We start from the raw sequence: 21,226 nt of genomic DNA, 5'->3' as shown, positions 1-21,226 counted from the left end.
CTGTTGTACGTGCATCTCTATTTGTCCTATTTGTCAAAGCTCCAGCCAAAACTTAAAAATAAAAAGGAAAGCCTCAAAAGAATAGAAGAGGCAGCTGTTAAGTCAGCTAGTTGATTCACACAGCTCCATGGCGGCTAGATTATACTGCACTGCTTACGTGATCACATACGAGTAAGAAATTGAAACAAACAAGTGTTCCTTATTAATACGATAACACTTAAAGAGGAGATCCTAGGATTGGAGGCTGTGCCTCCCATTGGGTAAGGAATTGAGAAAGTTGCCTGGCAATTCCAGTAATGTTTGCTACAGAAGAGTCAGTACCAAAGTAAAGGTGAGCACAGTTTACTGCTTCCTACGGGGACCTGGAAAGCAAAACAGAAAAAAAATAACCTGTAAGGATAGAATTGAGTGAAGAAAATACTACTTGCAATCATCTTTTATTTGTCCTGCCCTCTTAGATGCCTTTGTGACTTCCAGGGTAGTGGTAAAATCAAATGCCAAAATGAGAACCACATTACATTACTCAGACAGGAGGAAGGATAGGGCCGCAGGAGAGGCAGACATTCACGTATCTTCTAGGCTGTGAACGGCACTAGAGCCACATTGCACAGTCTCATCAAAGAAAACAGAATGAACATGGGGCTTACAGACTCTGTAAGGTGCCATCAACCTTCCAGCTTGTTTGTTGGGAAAAAAAAATCCAAAGCTTTACATTTTGGGAAGTAAACTGCCCACATTCAAGTCACAATCAGTGGAGCTGGAAGAAATTTTAATCGAACTCTGGCTGTCCCTTTACTCCCTGAGACACTCTACAGATAACTCAGACAATTGATATTCAGATTTTAAAAACTGAGGAGGCCAAATGATTTTGGGAAACAAGTCAACAAAGCAATGCTGAGATGCTACAGGAACAAAACAAGCCTGTTCTCAGGACAAGTTTCTGTCTGATCATCCCATTCACCTGCCAGACAGGTGATACTGCGAGGTTTTGTCTTCTGTCAGATTGTTTGATATTAGCGAGTCACTTGAAATCCATCATGTCATTGTCTTCATGTTATTTTTCCTTAATTTGCTGCCTGGATTTGCAGTCATTTATCACTAAGAAATCACAGAAGACAGGAAGAAAGCAGTTCGATAAACTCAAGACAAACCAATTCAGCTTTTTAGTCTCTCAGCCTGCAACGTGCGCAGCAAGTACAAGTCAAACACTGACTTCACCTGCCTCCTGGGGCAGTAATACCTGTTCTTCCTCTCTGTTAGCATCTCTTTCAAACATCCTGACCTGCAGGCTGCTTATTTAAGGAAAAGGGGCCACAATAATCCAAGTGCTAGGGCAACCATGGGCTTGATCCTACCTCTAGGGGAGTGTTCAGGTTTGGGCATCTGGCGCAAGGGACTGGGCTGGCTTGTGTAATACCGAGCGTGGTCATCGAGGGGAGGCTGTGACCTGCCAAGCACAGTGGGAAAAAAAGCAATGGGAAAAAACTCGAAGACTTGACAGCATGACAAAAGCAACATCTCAGCTGCCTCGTTTGCCCCTGTCAGTCTGATGCAAACTGTGTCTGTCCCAGACTTTGCAACTGCAGACCAGCTCCCCTGAACAATGACTGCTTTTATTTAGTAATGGTTTCAGGTTGTCAAGAAACAAAGAATTTCCATTATTAAGTTTGATGCAAGCCTTGTTCAATAGAACAACATTTTAAAGGGTTTTATGGTTGCCCAGTTTTAACTCCAGAGTATTTTAAGATCTCCCTCAGTCTCCACCTGCACCCTTCATTTGTTATTTCTTTTGCAAATTCAACAAGAATTTCTAGGCTCATATCTGGGTCAGAAATCAAAGCCACCAAGGGCACTTCCAAGGTTCAGTCCCTCATGAGGAGCATCCAGCCAGGGTACCAAGTGATTCAGAAGCAGCACAGGGCTACAGCCTATTACCATCAGCTCTGGGATGAGGTACCCCAAAGTACAAGGTACTTGCTTGCTGGGGGGTGTCCACATGTAGCAGCAGGAACAGTGTACAGGGCGTAACTGGGAGCAAGGACCCAAGGGAGCAGCTGTGCAAATGCATCACAATTACTTCTTCCTGCCCAGAAATGACATTTGGTTTCACATCCCTAGAAGCTCTTTAAACCCCTCAGTGTTTCTCTGTCATTTAAGAAATGTCACTGCACAAGCTCATCAATCTCTGCCAGTGCCAGGCAGGGAGACAGATATGGACAAATGCCACAAGCACAGGGAGTGACACAGGTCACTGAACACCTCACGAGCTCTGTGCCCTCCATCTCTTTTCAGTCCTAAAACTTCTGTTCCCCACCAGGCCCCTTGCAGGTGGATCAGGCTGGTCACCCCACACCTCCTCCCTAGGACTCAGCTTCCAAGCTGCTCCCCAGCCGTGTTTCCCAGTTTTTACCAGCAGTTCCAGCTTACCTTGAAGACCTGTCGCCTTTGTGTCGCTGAGCGTCAGGTCCTTCTTTCGACCTTGAGCGTGTGGACTCACTTGCATCATGCTGATGGGAAGAAGGGAAAGCAGCTCATCTGCAGGCCTCACAAGACACCAGCTAGTGCACAGAAGCTGACACAGCTCCATGCAGCCCCTTCATGCTCAGTTGCTACACACAACTACAGCCAGGTATGTGCCAGTGGCAGTGCCAGGACCAGCTTCCAGTAAATGAAACCCATTTCTGCTAAGGCAAACTCAATTGTTTCTCTAAATATGTGACAGTGCTGGGTGACCCATCCCAAGGCTGGGGTCCAGCATAGTCAGTGTGCAATGACTGTGCACAAGGCTGGGCTGAGCAGGGGGGACCAGCTGCATGCAGCTGTGCTCCTGCAAACTCTCAAAACCAGTAAGGAGGCTGAAAAACAACAGAGCTACTTCCAGCTGGTCCCAAATTAACACTGCTAAGCCAAACTCAATTGTTTCTCTAAATATGTGACAGTGCTGGGTGACCCATCCCAAGGCTGGGGTCCAGCATAGTCAGTGTGCAATGACTGTGCACAAGGCTGGGCTGAGCAGGGGGGACCAGCTGCATGCAGCTGTGCTCCTGCAAACTCTCAAAACCAGTAAGGAGGCTGAAAAACAACAGAGCTACTTCCAGCTGGTCCCAAATTAACACAACACCCCCTTTAGCACCTTAGCAGTGCAGACTATGAAACACATTTCCTATCACCTTCCACATCAGCTAGCCAAGCCTCTGCAGTATTTACTGAAACAAAAACCTAAACTTGATACACTCTATACTTTCATTATAAAGCCAAGCTTATTATGAAGCAGTGACAACTGAAGGAGCTGTGCTGTCCTTTTATGTGCAGTGTACAAAAAAAGCCAACTACTGCTTTTATTGAAACCGTCAGGGTTTCAGCAGAGAGAAGGTCCTGCACCAGGAGGACTGACAGTGCTTGAGGGAGGCCAGAGTGCTTGAGGGTGCTGTGACATCCAGCACTAACCCCTCCAAGGCTAGAGCCCAAGGCTTACCTTGCTTGAATCTAAAGAGCATCTAACCAAGGAGGTGGCTCCAAGAGGCTTGGGAAGCAGCTGAGTAACAGACAAGACCCTTTGGATGCAAGTCTGCATCATTCTTTTTGCTCTTACCACACACCCTCATTTGTGATGCCTCTTGAAGCTTGACATACCTTCCAGTCCTGATCATGCCTCCTCTTTTCAAAGGAAGACTTTTCTCTCTCCTTCTCTTTCTTGAGAGCCTTCTTCTCCTCGGCCATCAAGAGTCGAGCTATTTCCTAAAATAGAAAAATACAGAGAGTGTGTCAGATGGTTTTACTGCTCTTCTGGGTTTGAGTTATTTAAACCCTTTCTTATGGACAGGTGTTGAATGGGAAGGGTACAAAGCCAAGATTTCACTCATCTGTGATCAGAAGTCAACTGACAGGGCAGAATTAAGACTGACTACATGCAGTATGCCCAGTTTTTTCCTGATTTGCCAGAATTGCATTTTTAGAGCCTTTCTGCCCTTTAGCTCTTTTCCTTCAATGCAGGAGGTCATCTCACAGCATCTCTGATAGTCTGCCCTGGAGGTCAGTTACAAGAGAATCTGTTACATAGCCACAAACTTCCTTCCTCTGCCATGGCTGCAACAGGCAGCACAACTCCCTGCTTGGCCAGCCTGAGCACATATATGAAAACCAGCTAGAAACAAACCCAATTGGAACCCTGAGCTTCCCCTACAAGGAGGGAAATAAATAAAGGGTTGGAGGGGACATGTGGGGTTTAGCTGTTTCCACAAGTAAAGGAATACCAGAAAAAAGTGACCTCTTGCTCACCTCATCTTGGGCTACTTGAGCTGCCTTCTGATCTGCCTCACTAGCCTGAAAAAAAAACACAACAAAAAACACAAAAACAAAACACCAGGGGGGGGTGGAGAAAAAAAAGAGACAGAAGTGTTAACACATCTGAATTATTCACACCCATTAACCTACTGTGCATGGCAAGTAGGTGCCCATACAAATATGCTACCATCCTCTCCAAATCATAGTATCATAGAATGGTTTGGGTTGGAAGGGATCTTAAAATATCATCTAGCTTCAACACCCCTGCATGGGCAGTGACACCTTCCACTAGCCCAGTTTGCCTCAATACTTACCTCACAACCCAACACCAAACAGCTATTCCATCTTTTGAGCTGAGTTTTGTCCTCATCTCTCTGCCACACCACAATGCATTGCCCACCCCGCTGCCCTCTCTCTCAAAGATAGGCACTGGGTCTGTCTCACTTCTGGGCTGACACACTGCCATGCTACAGGCCATCTTTACCTGTTTGGAAATGCTGATTTAATATCACTCTGCTTCAATTATTTAAGTTTGGGGTGCCTGTTTCAGAAAATAGGGCTCTGCTGATTGGATGGTAGCCATCACTCCATATTTGTGTATGGGAGACAAAGGTAATTACTAGAATGCACTATAGCAACACCTTAGGTCTTAAAGTCACTAACATATATAAAAGGATTACAAATTAACTGCTAGCTACCTTAGTTCCTTCAAGTTGACTAATGCATCCTCTCTACTTACCAGGAGCTCTTCCTCCTGCAGCTTCCGAGCAATCTCTGCATCAGACAACTCCTGCTCCCTTCGGGGTGTACCATACATATATTGTTCAGTGCCTACAGAATTGTGAGAGAAAACAGTTAACTCAACCATTTTCCAGATGCTTTAGTAAGGGCATCCCCGCCACCTCCTCAGCCACCTGTAAAAGTTCTCCTAAAGGGAACCAGAGCCCAGGACATTGTACCTGTCAGACAGCTGGTTTGAGAGGACCTTTAGCTGAGGCGCAGCACACAGCTTAGGGAACTTTCTCTATGCATATAGAAATATCTGATACATCATGTCTTATATGACAATGCAATTATATGGCAGAAGAGACCATGGCCCTTGAAGCAGTCTTTGCTGACACAGCGATGCTAGCAAAGGGGTCATACATTTCCACACTATGTTGATACAGATACACTGGCAAAAGCAGCAGAAGAGCAGCCCAACATCTGTTATGGGCACAGCAGAGACTGTGAACACACTGCTGGAGCAGTACAGGCTCAGAAGTTGCCCAGGACAGGCTATGTGAGGTTTCAGACAATTTCTTCCTCGGCCTAACTAACAAAGTGAGAAAACAGTCAAGCAAACATTAAGTACATCTAAGGTTCAGTTCTTGCTTTGAGTATGGAGTTATATTTTGTTAATTTAAGTTAAACCATCTCCAAGTGATTTAAAATGTTGTATTTTGAGAGTCTCTCCATAGTCTATTTGCAGTAGACCATCAAAGGAGTCTCACAGTATTGCTGTTCTAAAATGCATGACTTCACTGCCATACAATGGATGCTTTCTCCTTCCATCTGCAGTCTGAACTCTATCGTTCAGACATCTCAAACATATAAATGAGTTTTCTGCTTTCTCTCCAAAGAATACAAACACTCCAGCTGTTTGACTCTCTTACACCTCAAAGCTTCACTCAAAACTTATGCCTCCAGCTACATCATTTACACAGTTATTATACCCATTGCATCTCGCTGGGTCATCTATCAGTTTCCTTCCCATCTTGTAAAATCAAGGCAAAGACATGAAATAACCAACTGACCTCAAAAATCTTTCTGTGTATTTACCAACAAACCACCATCATACTCCACCAAGTGTCCCAAAGCCTTCAAAACTGCAGAGAGCCTGAGACCTGATTCAGGAATAAAGCCATGGAACAGGAAACCACCTCTTAGACAGGTATTAAAGGAGGTGTGTGGGGGGGTTCTGCTTTTTGTTTTGTTTGAATCAACTGGTCAGTGATCTTAAGCAATTAACACCCCTCTGACAAACCATCTCAGCATAAGAAAGATTCAGCTCTGGCATTAAGCATATGACTTGGCCTTTCCCAGCACACTTGGATCAATCCAAGCTCTGAAGAGCTGTAGTCTATGGCCAGCACAGAACTCTGGCAAAAAGCACCAGCTTGATCAGAGTTAAATTATTCAGCATTTTTCCAAGGTCAAGGAAAACAGTTTTACCATGCTGGAATGAACAACAGTGTGGTGACAGGCTCCTGTACACCACCACCTCTGTGAAGAATAAATTTCCAGGAATTGTTTGCTGGCCAGCCCAAGGCTGAGCTTTCTTCACACGCTGATCAGTGCCAGGCTTTATTTGCTCAGATGACAATAAACATTACTTCCACGTCACTTCTGCCCACACTCAGAGAAGCATGAAGCCCATGATGACCATGGACCCCTGGAAGAGGATGTGAACTTCTGGATATTCTGACTCAATACAATAGGATACTGAATCACTTGGACTTATATTGTCTCAGGGCAAATCACAGACTACTGGTTAGATGTAAAGACCTGATTAATGCCTTATACTTCTCCAAAGAAAACCTTTGCATGATGAAGACAAAGAATAATTTTCCCAGCATCTCCAGAGACAGACACACATTATCATCCCCACCTCATCCAAGTGTAGACCAGTTAGATGGCTTAAAGCACAAGTTTCTCACACTATGACAGACACAGACCCAAAGTTTCTAAACTCCTGCTTTCACTAAGACACAGGTCACCTCCACCCCCAGCACATTTTTAAAAGCAGAAAGATGGATCTTTAGAGCCTGCCAGTCCTCAGGTGTTACTGAACAACAAGAGCTACACAGTTACGTTTCCCAGAAAAATCCACTTGTACAGATTTTTTTACAAGAACCCCATTTTACAAATAGACCCCAGTAGGAAACCTAGTGCCACTACTGAACTTTGCCTTCAGTGGATTTATTATGTTGCCAACAGGGTTTTCAGGAAGAAGCGGATGGAAACTGCTGGCCAAAATTGTTAGTGCTTAAGCAAACTTACAGCCCTGCATTCCAAATCAACAAAATACAAGTGTCATCAAACATTTGGTGTTTATTGTTTGTTTTTTGTCCCTCCTGTTCAAGGAGACCGCAGAAAAAAACATATTATGAAAACAAAAGCTGGTAGTTTGGGAAGTTTGCTTTTTTTTCTTAAACACAGAATACCAAGGATACCATTTCCAACAACACCTTCTTACTTATCCTCCTGTTGCCATGGAACATGTCAGGAAATAAACAGCAAGAACATTAATGGAGAAAAATAATCTCATTAACTAAGGGAGAAACCTGGGCAGGATTCACCGTGTACACATTGCATGTGGATATTGGAGACAAGCACCTTCAAAAGAAACAGTACAGATGTCAGACACCAGGACAGGGTACGCAAAGGTCTGTCCCCACACATCTGTACGCCTTCCCCATCCCTTGGTTACCTGAGTCCTGCTGGCAGCTTCCAGCCTTCCCCTGGGTCACAGCACGAGGGGAGGGGGAACATCTCTTGTGTCCTGCCCTTTTGCAGTCTCTCTCCTTACCCCTCCTATGATCATCTCTAGATTCAGCCTCACGGAGCCTCTCGTCACGCGCTGTCCTGTGTGACGAGTGGCTCTGGTGACGAGGTTTGTGTTTCTCAGGGCGCAGCTGCTGGCTGCCACCCTGATGCCAGGTCTCCTGCTCAGCTTCCAGTTCCACCTCAAGAAGAGGAAGGTGCTTTTCTCTGTCTTGCCTTGAGGGCTTTCTGCTGCGTCGTGATTGGTCTGCAAGTCCATGCTCGGACTCCAGGTCAAGACTGGGAGGTCTCCAAGCCTTCTCTCTGCCAGTTGCTCTCCTCTCTTGAGGCTCCCAACTATTGCTGAGGCCACGGGTGTCGCGCTCAGCCTCTCTTTCCAGATCAAGGCTGGGAGATCTCCTGGAACTCCCGTGGCTGGCTGATTTCCACTCCTGCTGATAGCCATTGCTGGCCTCACTTGGTTGAGGAGACCTCCAACGTTTCTCCAAGGGGGAATGCCCATGTTTGGGGGTACCACTGGACAAAGACGAGGGTGTTTCTTGGTGCTCTCTCCGCCGGTGAGTGCGTCCGTCACCACTGTGTGCCCTGCGACGCTCAGAAACCTGCTCTCTGGTGTCACCCCAGGGGTCCTCTGAGCAACGGGGGGACAAACAAGGAGCAGGTTAGTGGTGCAGGGGTTAATGGTGGCTCAACGAGGCCAGACTCAGTGTGCAGATGAGGGAGCCTGATGCAAGAAGTTGGAAATGCAGGCAAAGCACAGTGTGGTCAGAAAGAAATATAATAAGGGATATAAGCTCACAGGATAGAAGAGAGGTCAGTGAGAGGGCAGCAGGCCAGCACGGGAGGCAATGGGGTTGAAGCAAGTCCACCCAAGAAGTGTGGACAAGCATCTCCTAAGACAAGGAGATTAAGGACTTTTAATGATGCCATTAAGGGTTAAAAAACAGTCAGCAGAGCAGCTTATCTCCTGGTGACATGCTGCTGCTGCAAGATACTGGAGCCATCAGAGAGAAAAGGCTTGCAAAGGATCGTGCAAAAGGCAGGTGAAGCAGGGAGGCCACAGGGGGTTGGGCATAAGGCCAGGAGGGGCCAAGCAGAGGGTCAGAGGATCCTGGGGTATGGGCACTAGTGTCTCGCCCTGGCTTGAGGCACAAGGTTTTTCCTCAGAAAAAAACCAGTCTCACCTCATGGGGAAAGACTCACATAAAGCAAAAAAAGAAAAAAAAGACAAGCGAGATGGGATTAATTCTTTTTCTAATAAAAACGAAGGAGATGATGGATGGCTGCAGCATCCAAGGATCTTCCACTAAAGACTCACATACCTCTTGCAGACCCAGAAGTTTCAGGGCCCACACTTCCATTTTCTAAATAAAAGTTTAGTCTCTGACTGCAACTATGGAAATTTAAGGGCAGGATAAGAGTTCACAAAACCCAGGCTCCTGACCTCAGCAATGTAGCTGGAAAAGCTGCTTATTCAGCAGCTTGGTGGGACTATTTCCTCTGTTCTTTCCAGAAAGCAGGTGGAAATTTTCTTTGCTTTTAGTTTCAGTACTAAACCTGACCCAGCTATGAGGGTGCAGCAGTCTGCCTGCATACTGGTCTACTGATTTTCCAATCAAACTATTAGCTAAGATAAATAATTGCACTGAGTGAACGCTTATCTTTCTACAGCAGCTTTTCAGAATGAAGGCATATTTCTGAAACTGCCTTGAAGCAGAGGCTGATTTGAAACAGAATTACACAAAAAAAGCCCAAAACAACCAAAACCCAAAAACCAGCAGCAAAAGACTTTCTTTCTCCACTGTTGAAAAGTGGTTTTTTGTCATATCTAAAAATATTTTAAAAGTATTTCACTGAACATGAACTTCACCCTGTTTTAATAATAACTCTGCCTTCCTTACAATCATCTAGACTTTGGGGGGGCAGAAAAACACCACTGAATGTTCAAGTCATTTAATTCAGAAAAAAAAAAATTCACAGCCAGCAAAAATACAGAAAATCCACCTTGGGGAAAAAAAAAAATTATCTGTGTGGCTTTTATCCAGAATAGGTATATTTTTAAAAATCTAAGAACTGTAAGAGTAACCACAGCAGTTCCTGTTAACTGGTTCATTTTTCTGTTCAGTTTTAGATAATTCATGTGATTTACAGTGAACAAATATCCAATAAAACAATCTATGTGACTTACTGAACAACGGAGACCAAAGCCTGAAAGCAAGAGTCAGTTTTTGAGCAATGCTAAAAAGGGCATAAGAATTGATTAAATTTTGTCATTAAAGAAAGTTCAAAAAATACAGCAGCAGAGAGCAGATCACAAAAGAGCAAAGCATGGCTGTGCTGGGAAGGATTGCTGGAGCTAGTGCAACCATGCCAGACATCCCAAGCAGAAGATTTGCTTTTGGGGTGTCTCAGGGTGATTAACTCCTCAGTAGACACTGGTTCCTGCAGCACCTTCCACAGGGGCTGTGTAAACACTCTTTAGGTCCTGGTGTTACACTCTCAAGCAGCAAGTGACTAAGCAAACGCAGAAATGTTTTTCATGGCACAGACACTTCTGGGAGGAACTCAAGCCTTTTTTTTTCATGTTTATTTTTCCACTTTTTAAGAGCTCAGATCATTTGGAGCAATAGCCCTAGCCCACATTCCTCTTAGATGTGAATAAATTCAGTCTCAAGATAGACTAAAACTCAAACAAAGCAACGGCATTTTTGTTTAAGTTCACAAGTAACAAGGACAATACAAATTGTGGATGCTGAAGCCTAATTAAATGGTGTCAAGTATTTAAAAGATTCCAGGCCAGTGGACTAGATGATACAGGCATCAAAATCCATTCCAGTCCTTTCTAGTTTTTAACAATCACGGATCAAGAGCAGTACTACTGTGAATGGTCAGTCAAAACACTTTCTGCCTCACCTCCAAGAATACAGATTATTGCAGGAAGAAAAATTAGAGCCATGAGATATCTTGCTCTCCCAAATCTACACCATAGTCTCAGTTCAGAGAGTCACAGGCTTTTTCAGCTGATTTCTGTTACAAATTCCATCCTGCTCCACCATCTCTGCATGGCAAGACTGTTGCCTATACTGCTTTTTTTCAGGGATTTGTCCTATTTAATTCTGAAAAACTGAAGTGTGGGTTGGCCATAAGACTCCCAAGATCAAAGACTTTCCCAGCTCTGTACACATAACAGGACTTGTGGTCATAAAGTTTCCACTTGGTTACTGTTCTGCACTTCATGCTTTGTGTTTTCTTGGCCATACTTGAAGTTCTTCCCAATAGAAACCAAAATACTCTGTGTAAGCTCAAATAAAAGACATTTTAAATCACCAATGGCATTGATGTTAAAATGAGAAATAAGAGGTTTGATCTTCATCTTCACAATGTTTTAATCAAAAGCAGCCTGTCTCTTCCCCACCACGTTTGTTTTTTTTTTGAAGAACACAAGAACCACCACCAATGCACAGCAAAGCCATCCCCAGATTGCTCCATAATTAAACACACCCCGATTCTCTCCTCTCAATTTAAAGAAGGTCTGCATTTAATCATAAAAGCCATCCAAGAGAAAGCAATACAGTGCTGTGGGTCATATCTTTTCCCACAACGTACAGTCCCAGATGATAATCACAGCAGAGACATCTGTGGAGATGACCTTGTTATTCAGTAAGTCATTCAGAGCAGTTGTGCTAATTTTGAAGCTTGGATACATACCTGCAAGGAGCTATTTTTGAAAGGCTTTTCCATGAACTAAAGTATATTCCTTCATGTACATAGCTGTGCCAGCAAGGCAGATGATCACACAGAACTGTTTCTCTTTGAATGCAAGGGCAGAATCGTGTCTGCATTTCTCCCACACACACTTGCCGTGTTCCGTAGAAGGAGCTGTGGCTTATCAGTACCATCAGCTACTGTCTTTTTCCACAAGCCCTTTCAAAACATGCATGCATGAGAGTGCTTGCACGTGCACATAATACACACCCTTATCCCTGTCCTGTAGGCCATCTCCTAGGACATAAAAAATTATAAAATTTTCTTATCTGCTTTTTTTTTGTTTTAGTATTTCCTGATTCTAGAATAAAGGCTGGTCCTGACCCTGGAAACTGATGCAATGTTACAGCGATGAATGCAGGACTGTAGGACAAGGGAAATCTCTTAAGAGAGATCACCAGCTTCATCTATACTGTCACGATCTTGATCTTTTAGCAGAAACATACCTCCATTTTCTGCATAATAACTATCTTCATAGCCTGTGTGTCCCTGGGATTCATGGTAGTGCTTCTTGCGCTTTTTTTCTTCCTGCAGTTCTCTCTGTTGTAGGAGACGGGCAATATCCTGCAGAGATGGAAGAAAACAGACATTATCTTTCCACCCTAAAAAAAAAAAAAATAATAATAATTTCCAGATCCTTTAATTCAAACTCTGTATTCAATCATAAAAATCCAGATAGTCTAATTTTTCAGACATGACAACAGGAGGGTTACTCTCAAATCCAACTGCTGGACTGGATGGGGCTTCCAACTTACTGGTCGATGCAAGGGACCATGTCAGCAACCAGTAGCAAACCTCACCCAGGCCCACAGCAGACTCACAGTTTCCTGTTCTACCTGCACACAAACCTGTAAAGCCTTAATGGCCAAAGCATGGCACAAGGGACTGCATGTGCATCCTCAGGTTTTCAGCAAGGATTTGGAAGTCACACAAGCACACGCTCACATGAGTGGGCTGGGCCGGATGTCCTCCCTGGACTCCACCATGGAAAAGAAAACACAGACTGTCTCTACCTGAAGCTTCTGACTGGATGGGGTTCCCAGAGCAATTCATGAACTTGCTTCAAACTAGCTGTAATTTAAAGGGGCTGTAGGATGGCAGACAGAGAAATGCATCACTTTGACAGACAGAGGCTGAAGGAAAAGAAAATCGAAAGGGATGTTAAGAGGAGAGCACTAGCACAAGGCAGAAACATTGTGGGGACTGCAGCTGTTTATCTTCTGTCACAGGTTTGGTAGATATACTATTAAGGAGAACAGCGCTCCATTTTCCTAATTAGTTTTCCTTCAAAGATGACTAATGGATCAACAAAGTCTAGCAACAGGAAACAGCCCCCTGGGGCTTGCTCATTTGAGGCCCAGAAGCTTGCAAATCAGTGAAGCTAGTCTGAAGTGAGGAAGAGAAGCTGGAAGATACCAGCAGGGCATGCCAGCCCTTCAGATGCCATTCATGTAAGCCTCTCTAATCCTCAGGACCTTTACAAAGCCATGCATGTGAAGTGTACATTGCAGGCAGGAAAGGCATTGCTGAAATGCAAACTAAGAGCCAACACACTCCAGATGAAAGCCAGCACTGGAAGACACTGGCTGAGTGTTCAAGTACAAACTATTAATTCAGGATTCAGAGCATATCTGCTCAGTAACCATCTTTGTGGAGGACCTGGGGATACCACAGGCTCTTTACAAAAAAAAACAAACCACCAACCAAAACACAACAAAAAACACAAACAGCCAAAAAACCTTAAACAAAAAGTCCAGTATTCCTTCCCCTGACTCTTCTAGCAAGTACAGTACGTCTATAAATATATGAGCGTAAGCACATTATCTCCAGGACTGAGGCTGCTCAAGACTTGCAAATCCACACAAACCATTTGTCACAAGCTAGACTTGTAAGCAGGTAGGCTTAGCACTTCATTTCAAAACCTTGTTCACCAGACTGCTAGCCACTGCTGATGCCAGAGTTATCCCACATGCTGGGCAGCTACTACACCCTCACATGTGACAAATGCAAGACTAGCCTAGTACTGGTGTAACACAGTGCCCTGAAGGGTATGACAGATGCCGTGCAAGGATGGGTGGTTTTCCCATGCCCTGGTCCTCAGCTGCAGCCTAACCTAGTCCACAGTTACATTTCAGCCCCACTTGGGAACTTCCCATGTACTAGCAGGAAGAGAAAGAATATTTATGACTTCTCATTCCTCTGAGCCACATTCACTTGGAGATTGCTCACAACAGAACAAGATGGTCAGCATGCTGGTTTGACTGGTTACTGGAACCTGCTGTCAGACTGCTGACATCCCAGCAGCTCTCTCTGTAGAGCAGGAAGGAAAAGTGCAATTCCCACAGCCAACATGAATAGTATTGCATCTCCTTTGCCTGCCAGATTAAAATGAGACAGATGTCACATTTCTAGCATAAATCCTTCAGCTAGAGTTGCCACAATCTCCTCTTGGAAGCTCTTCCACATCTGTTTGGACTTAATGGTATAAGAAAAGGAGGTCTTGCACAAGCAAACTGATGCATCTCTCAGATAAGGCTAGATTCTTATTTCAGGTTCTTGCAGGAAACACAGCCTTGTGTTCAAGCTCTTCCTCAAGAGAACGTGTCACTAGGCGCCTCTTGAGCATTTTAAGACTGCTCAGACTGACACAATAAAGTGATCAACAAGCCAAATGCTTTGAACACCATGGATAAACCACACTGCCCACTTTCAAGCAGCAGGAAATCACAAAAGGAATCTATTAACAAGAAATTGCAACAGAACGTTCAGTCTGTGAAAGACTAAACTGAAGATGAAGGAAGGTAATGGAGAGGCCAGAGATGGATGGCTGAGCTGAGGGTCTTACTGAAGCCTTTGCACCAAACACCAAGACATTATAACTCAGGATTCTTCCCAAAGTAGTAGTTGTCATCTGGCATTTGAGAAAGAAAGCACATCTCAAACTGCATAAGCAATTACACTTTCCTACAGCAGAGCAATTAACACCTCAACAATACTCAGCCATTACTTGCCTTCTTTCAACCCTGTGACCCTTGAGTGTGAGGGCTCTGACTGTATCTTATTCCTGTAACAAGACTCCACAAAATCTCTGTGCATGCCAAGGTCTGGGAGGACCAGAACTGACACCACGCAAGCCAACTCCTGTGGCTTGCACTGCCTGCAAGAAATGCCAGCACTGAAAGGGCTGCTACAAATAGCTCTGCCATCCCTGCAGCTTAAAAACTTACCTCATCTTTTTCCTCTTGCTTGCGGCGCTGCTCTGCTTCAAACACCAGCTTCACTTGGATTTCCTGAGCAATCTCGGAGTCCTGGCGTTCTCTAGAAGGCAAGGAGACAAGGATTAAAGGCAGCTAAAGTCACAGGCATCAGTCAGCCTGGAGAAAAAGATAAGAGAGCAAAAGAACTATCTGATTTACACAGAATTATTACTCAGTATTAGTGTAGAGCCTATGGATCCTTCCCATGGGCCAGGACTCCCTGTACTTACTGCTGGCCAAACTTAGAAAACATGTCCCAAAACATTCATAATCAGAGAATAAAGCAAGAGAAAACTGATGCATAGGTAGGTTGCTAAGAAAGGGGGTAATACCATAGGATAGGGCTGGGCAAGGGAGCGCAGAAGAGTCCCTGCAAACAGTCAAATTTTGCCCAGGAGTTTTTGTACTTGTGGTGCCAAAAGGAGGGGTTTAGGGCTCTGGTTAACACTGGCATTTCTGGGAAGTGGTTTTCACATGAAAGCCAAGGATAAAGTGCAGAAATGCTGACAGCAAAGTGTAGTAAGTAGGCCAAGCAGGGATTGGCAGTGGCAGTTCAGAAATGAATGAGAAATGCCAGTGAGGTGAGATGAGATACAAAGGCAGAACCAGTGCCAAGAGATAAGGGAGCAGTACATGTCAAAACAAGGGGTGAGGGAGCAATTGCCCACTGCAGATGGAGAAGCAACACAATGTTTTATTAACTGGAAACAGCAAAAGAGATATGGGAGTAATTGAGACATGAGAGCTGTGTCTGTGTGGACAGACCAGGAAGGCCATATTTCAGGGACATCTTACTGATAGCATCTGTGAGAAACTGAGTCACACTCAGCCACAGGCTCTGACACCTAGCAAACAGGATGGAACGATGGCCAGGGGTTCCTTACGGCAACCTAGAAAGGGGCTGAGGGATTTGAGAAGAAAGATTATGAGCTTTCTCTTTCAGTAGTGTTGAATTTGAGCCAAAGACTAACCCTAAACAGGTAAAATATATATAATAAAAGTTAACTCTGCAATTGAGACTACGGAAAGGTAAGGCATAGAAGGAGATGGGGATGGGAACAGCAACAGGCAGCGCTTGCTTTATTAGAATGCAATCTTTTGAAGAATATCCTGGCAAGGATCAGATAGCGGATGGGAAAACTACCAAGAGCGTATTATGGAAGTCGAGCAAATATTTCAAGAGAAGCAGGTTGAGCTGTATCAAAGTCAGGCTGTGTGTGCTGCAGCAACTGGTTCCAGGCTTGAGCAAGAATCAGGGCAAAAATGACCTACTGAACTTATTATAGAATCATAGAATAGTTAAGGTTGGAAGCGATGTTAAAGATCATCAGGTTCCAACCTCCAAGCCATAAGCAGGGACACCTCACACTAGACCAGGGTGCACAAGCCTCATCCAACATGTCCTTAAACACCTCCAGGGAGGGGGCATCCAAGCTCACAAGGCAGCAAATCTAGTTCTTGAACCTGCCATATAAGAATGGACCTTGGCAAACCTGGTACCACCAGGAAACCACAATCTCCAGCAAAACAATAGCTGCAAATGCAAATATTGGGGACCATACTACCAGTAGACCCAAGACACTGGATCCCTTATGACTCCAGTCTCAGAGGACACGAACCCAGGTAGAAAATAAGTTAGAAAGGTCAGACATATCAAGGCATTGCACGTCTCCAGTTCCCCCAGCACCTGTGAACAGAGCAGAGGTGCCAAGTTCATCAGAACCAACTGACTTGCTAAATGCTTAAAATACATCTTATTGAAAACAGGAGACAGAAACAGCTAATTGTCTTCCAGAGCCAAGGCAACAAGGTCACTGCCTCTCCATTCACAGCAAAGAACACTAGAAATAATGCAAAAGTAGAAGCATTTTCTAGTTCTTGATTACATGAATAAATCTCAAAAAAAACACTGAACAGCAAGAGAGGATTAGGTATGGGTTTTATTACTCAGTGGTAATTAAATACTGAGACTTGATTAGTTATCAACATAAGCTAGTGTTTCAACTTGAGTGAGCATAAGGAAATAGTTTAAAGAGCTTTGCCAGCTCTTGTCGTCCTTCAGTTCCTTTAGTGGGATCTCAAGTGCCCAGAAATTAAGTCCCCAGAAGTCAGTCCCCAGAAATTAAGTAAGAGCAAAATGTCACCATTCCTGAACACTGCTACTATGTGTCCTTTGTTCCTGTAAACCAGAAGTGTTAAAGATTGTAAGGCAAACTACATCAGTTTAGGAAAGGGGGGGAATTCAGTGTGCTCAGAAAGCTCCCATTTGCTTTGGCTGAAGCAAGTAAATGTCGCCAGATGAGGAGAAAAAAAGAAAAAAAAAAAATTAAAGGGTTTAGGAAAACTCTTCAAAGCTACTGTTCACATTCCTGTAACAGAACCATCACAGCACTGGGAGCAAATGAGGAAAGCGCAGATTTTCACAATGTTTCCAACAGCTATTTTAGCAACCTTGCTACTATGCTTAGCAGTGTGCAGGCTGCTCAGCTAGACCTGAGAGATAGATGCCTTTAAAAAAAAAAAAAACACATGAAAATAAGGTTTGATGTTTCCCTGAATTCTTAAAAAGAGCAGAAAAGTTGTATCTCCTCTTATTTATCTTCACAAAGTCTTTGTGAAAGAATCTAGGATTTGAAACACAGAAGAAAGTGTCTTTACTCCTCCATCACCTTGCAGTGTCAAACCATCCTAGATGACACAGTGAGGAGCAAGGATCATTTTGTTGCCAGAACACCCTGCACAGGGAAGAAACAGTGAGAATGTACAGAGGATTAAGGAAGAAAAAGATCCAATTACAGAAGGATGACTGCAAAGTTTTTACTATTCTTGCAGAAGAACTTATGCTTTCAGGAGCAGAACAGTTGCTGACACAGCATTTTGTATGAGAAGTTCTGTCTGTAACTTGGCTCACAAAGTTAGCAAACCCCATTTTACAGAGTCCTACAACAATCAAATTGTTTGCAGTTCCCAGCAAGGAACAAAATCAAAATCTCTGTCATACAAAATTAATATTTACATTGTCATTTACACACTCACGTCTCTAATTGGTAATGAAGACAAAGCTATTGAAAGCAAGCACAGACTTGAGATACACACATGTATAACCTACCCTGTGCTGACCAAGTATGCTGGCAACATTGACAACAGTGGCTGATTTGTCATGCCCCAGCTTCAAATCTTTTATGAGCAGATTCTTTGAAGCTAGCCCTGTATCTCACACATCTGCAATACAGAACCCTTGTTTCTGTCTCTGCCAGATGAGCCACCCACGGTTTGGGATCTACCAACAGCTGTACCTGGTGGGTGGTTTCACAGAGCACAACACAAGCCAGGAGACACACCATGCCCTGCAGAGCCTGCATTTGTGGGGAGCCCCATGTTAACTCTAGATTGAAAAGAACAGTTTATTTTGCCCTACACTGCCATGTTTCATTTCTCCAAGCATTTTTTTCTCTATTGCATGGTGTGCCAGCTGCACAGCCATGGCACACGGAAAGCCAGACCACAAGCCACAGGGTTAGCTCTAGTGTATGGAACCTGAGCAAACCTGAGAAGCAGACTGAATCACTTCTTAAACATCCTCCCCCAGCTGCTGGTAATTGCGAGAGGAGGCCTGTCCCCCAACACCCATCTCCACCAACTGACCCTGGGTCAGCAGCTCCTCTTTCAAGGACACTTCATGCTGGAGTATGTGCAAGCACAAGCAGGTACCTTCAGTGCACTTGTTTGTTCAGTGTAGCAGGACACCCAAAAAATTATTGCACCCAGTTCCTCAAAAACATTCATCAGGCACAATGCAAACATACCAACATCTGCAATTTCCACAAGAGAGAAAATTCACTGTCACAAGGGGTATTACTACTGTGTGGTTTCTTCTTTCTCAGACTTCAGTCACAGACAAGGGCAATGCAAGTGGCCAAGCTACCTCACTCTGACAATAGGCAGCAGTACAGGAAGGCTCCTTCCCATGGTCAGGCAACAGAATCTAAGTCAAGAGAGGCCCCAGAACCACCTATTTTGACCCAGTTCTCATTACTCTGCCAGAGCCTAGTATCAATACTCTTAAGGCAATGGATAGCCAAAGGAAAAAGGAAAACGAAGCAAAAGGCTGACCGGTCTGAACGCCACATACTTTCAATCAACTCAAATCAAAGCAGCCAATTTTAGTGCTCTAACCTAACTGAACTAGCATTTCAACAGCTCCATGCCAAACTCACAAGTCTTTTTGGTGTTTCTGGATTTGAGCACGTGCTTTCAGATCCTCCTCTTCTTGCAGTTGCTTGGCCACCCGCAAGTCATGTTGCACCAGACGATTACGCTGAACATTTGTTGCCAAGTGATGCTCAACTGGAAAAAAACACAGACAAGAATCCTCAGATCAGCCTGCAAAACTTCACACTGTGAACAAGACAAATGGGAGGGAGATTCCAGGCCAGAAAGGAAGATAGTTCTTGGCAGGGAAACATTACATAGTATCTCTAAAGGTGAAGTTCTGAACTGAAATGATGCTGGCAGCTTGCGAGTGCCTTGTTTCAGTTCTGAGGGGGCTGTGTACGCGTGTCTGTTACCAAAACAAGAACTACATATCTTAACCGCATCCAGAGCTGTAGGGAATACTTTTAGAAAATGTCATTTTCTCTCCATGTGAAATTACCCTGTGTTAATAAAGTCTGGAAGGGACCACCAAAAGCCAGCGAGGATGAGCTGAACTTAAACCACTTCTGATGGACCCTTCCTTAATTTGCTCTCAGGAACCTCCAGAGGAGGAAACGTCTCACACTCTCAATATAATCACTTCCAGAATCTCACCACCTTTATATTTAGCAACTGAATACTAGAGCAAGTCCTTTACCATACATGGATACTGCCTGCAAGAAAAGATGGCTACACAAGCTGCAGCTGAGAGCCAGTTTTAACTCAGTGGTCTCAGGTTCCAGCAGCAAGGGCACAACTTCAGCTCAAGCTGCACACTTTGGGAGAATAGCTGGAATTATTTTAGCACCTAGTACTGGTAGATATCAATGGTCTTGGCATCCAGCAAAGCAGAATAGAGAGGCCAGCACAGCTGAAACTGCAATGCAAACATACCCTGAGTAACTGATAAGCATGTAAAAAAAAACCCCTAAAAAAACCCAGCCACTTTGAAGATCCAGGCTGTACTTTTTTTCCTCCTTTTTAAACCCTGCAGCATACAGCTGCCCTACCTCAAAATGTCTTAAAAGGAAGCCCCCTTTCAAAAGGCAGGCACTAGTCATTCTGAAATAAGTAAAACAAACAGACCTCTTCTGGTTGCACCTCAGGTCAGCCTATAAAACTTGAAGCTTCCAAAACTGCTAGTCATTTCTAAAAACCCTGTACAGCAACAAAACATCAAGTCCACTCCCACAGGCAGTTTTGTCATAAAAGGCATAAACTTAAAACACAACATTAAAACATGAAATGCGAATATCTCTAACGTACAATGTGCACTGGGGAAGAACACAGTTGTGATACAAGACAGTGAAGACAGAAATAATAATTTATATTCTATTTAAAAGAATAAAAATTAAATAGAAACAGGGAGGATTTTTCTTAGCAAAAACAAACAAAACCAGGTATCTGTCAGGACAAATTTGCTTCAGTTTATTCCAAAGATCTACTTACTCTCTTGCTCCTGCAAGTTATGGGCCAAGGTATGATCTTCCAGAACAGCAAAGTCTCGACACACTGGAATGGTAAAAAAGGCAACAGAATCAGCATCAGGGGGGAAAAAAAAACAAAACACAACACACAAACACAAAACAAACAACCCCCACAAAAAAACCCCAAACAACACAAAACAGAACAAACAACAAACAAAAGAACACCCATAACAACCACCAAAAAGAGGCATCAAAAGATCCACGGGTGTCAGGAGAGCATACACACACACAGACTTCTGACACTTTTTAGTAGCCAGTGTCTGGACTCAAGTGGTTTTTGCCCCTCCTGCGCCTGTGGCTACTTTTACATGTACCTGTTTGTCCCTGTTGCCAAAACAAGGCTTCTCCACTTTCCTATCACCTCTGCTTCTTTAGTTTAAGACCAGAATTGTCCACATCACCACTGGACCAGACCTGGTGTATAAAACTCTGTATTCCACCCACATTTATACCAATCTTCACATAGAGCATGTTCAGCTAAAACCAAGGACAAATGTTTGTGCTTACTATGAGTTTTTTTGCCAAGACTCCAAGAATAGTGTTTTCTCTGCAGAAAGGCACATGCACACATATCACCCTCTGCAGAGCTGAACAGACTGAGCTCCATGGCTCTCACTGTGAGGCATTTCTACCAGCTCAGGAATTATTTTACAGTCATCTCCTGAAACCTTCATTGACTTTATCAAGACTAGA

The 21,226-nt window shown here is 44.0% G+C and overlaps 1 protein-coding gene across 1 annotated transcript; it reads right to left on the bottom strand.

Annotated features, from left to right (window-relative positions):
• Positions 1-342: 342 nt before the first annotated feature.
• Positions 343-21,207, bottom strand: CCDC50 (coiled-coil domain containing 50). Its single transcript, XM_010000486.1, has 12 exons — positions 21,113-21,207; positions 20,496-20,560; positions 19,070-19,199; positions 14,823-14,913; positions 12,038-12,159; positions 8,302-8,312; positions 5,024-5,115; positions 4,279-4,323; positions 3,634-3,738; positions 2,428-2,507; positions 1,356-1,447; positions 343-362 (listed from the first exon to the last, which is right to left on the bottom strand). Exons 1-12 carry the CDS (start codon positions 21,205-21,207, stop codon positions 343-345), a joined length of 948 nt encoding a protein of 315 aa, XP_009998788.1.
• Positions 21,208-21,226: the final 19 nt, after the last annotated feature.

The sequence above is a fragment of the Chaetura pelagica genome, unplaced genomic scaffold (assembly GCF_000747805.2).
Source record: "Chaetura pelagica isolate M959 unplaced genomic scaffold, ChaPel_1.0 scaffold20, whole genome shotgun sequence".
NCBI classification, from domain to species: Eukaryota; Metazoa; Chordata; class Aves; order Apodiformes; family Apodidae; genus Chaetura; species Chaetura pelagica.
The sequence above is the reverse complement of the archived record's forward strand: the minus strand, read 5'-3'. Positions and strand labels throughout refer to the sequence as shown.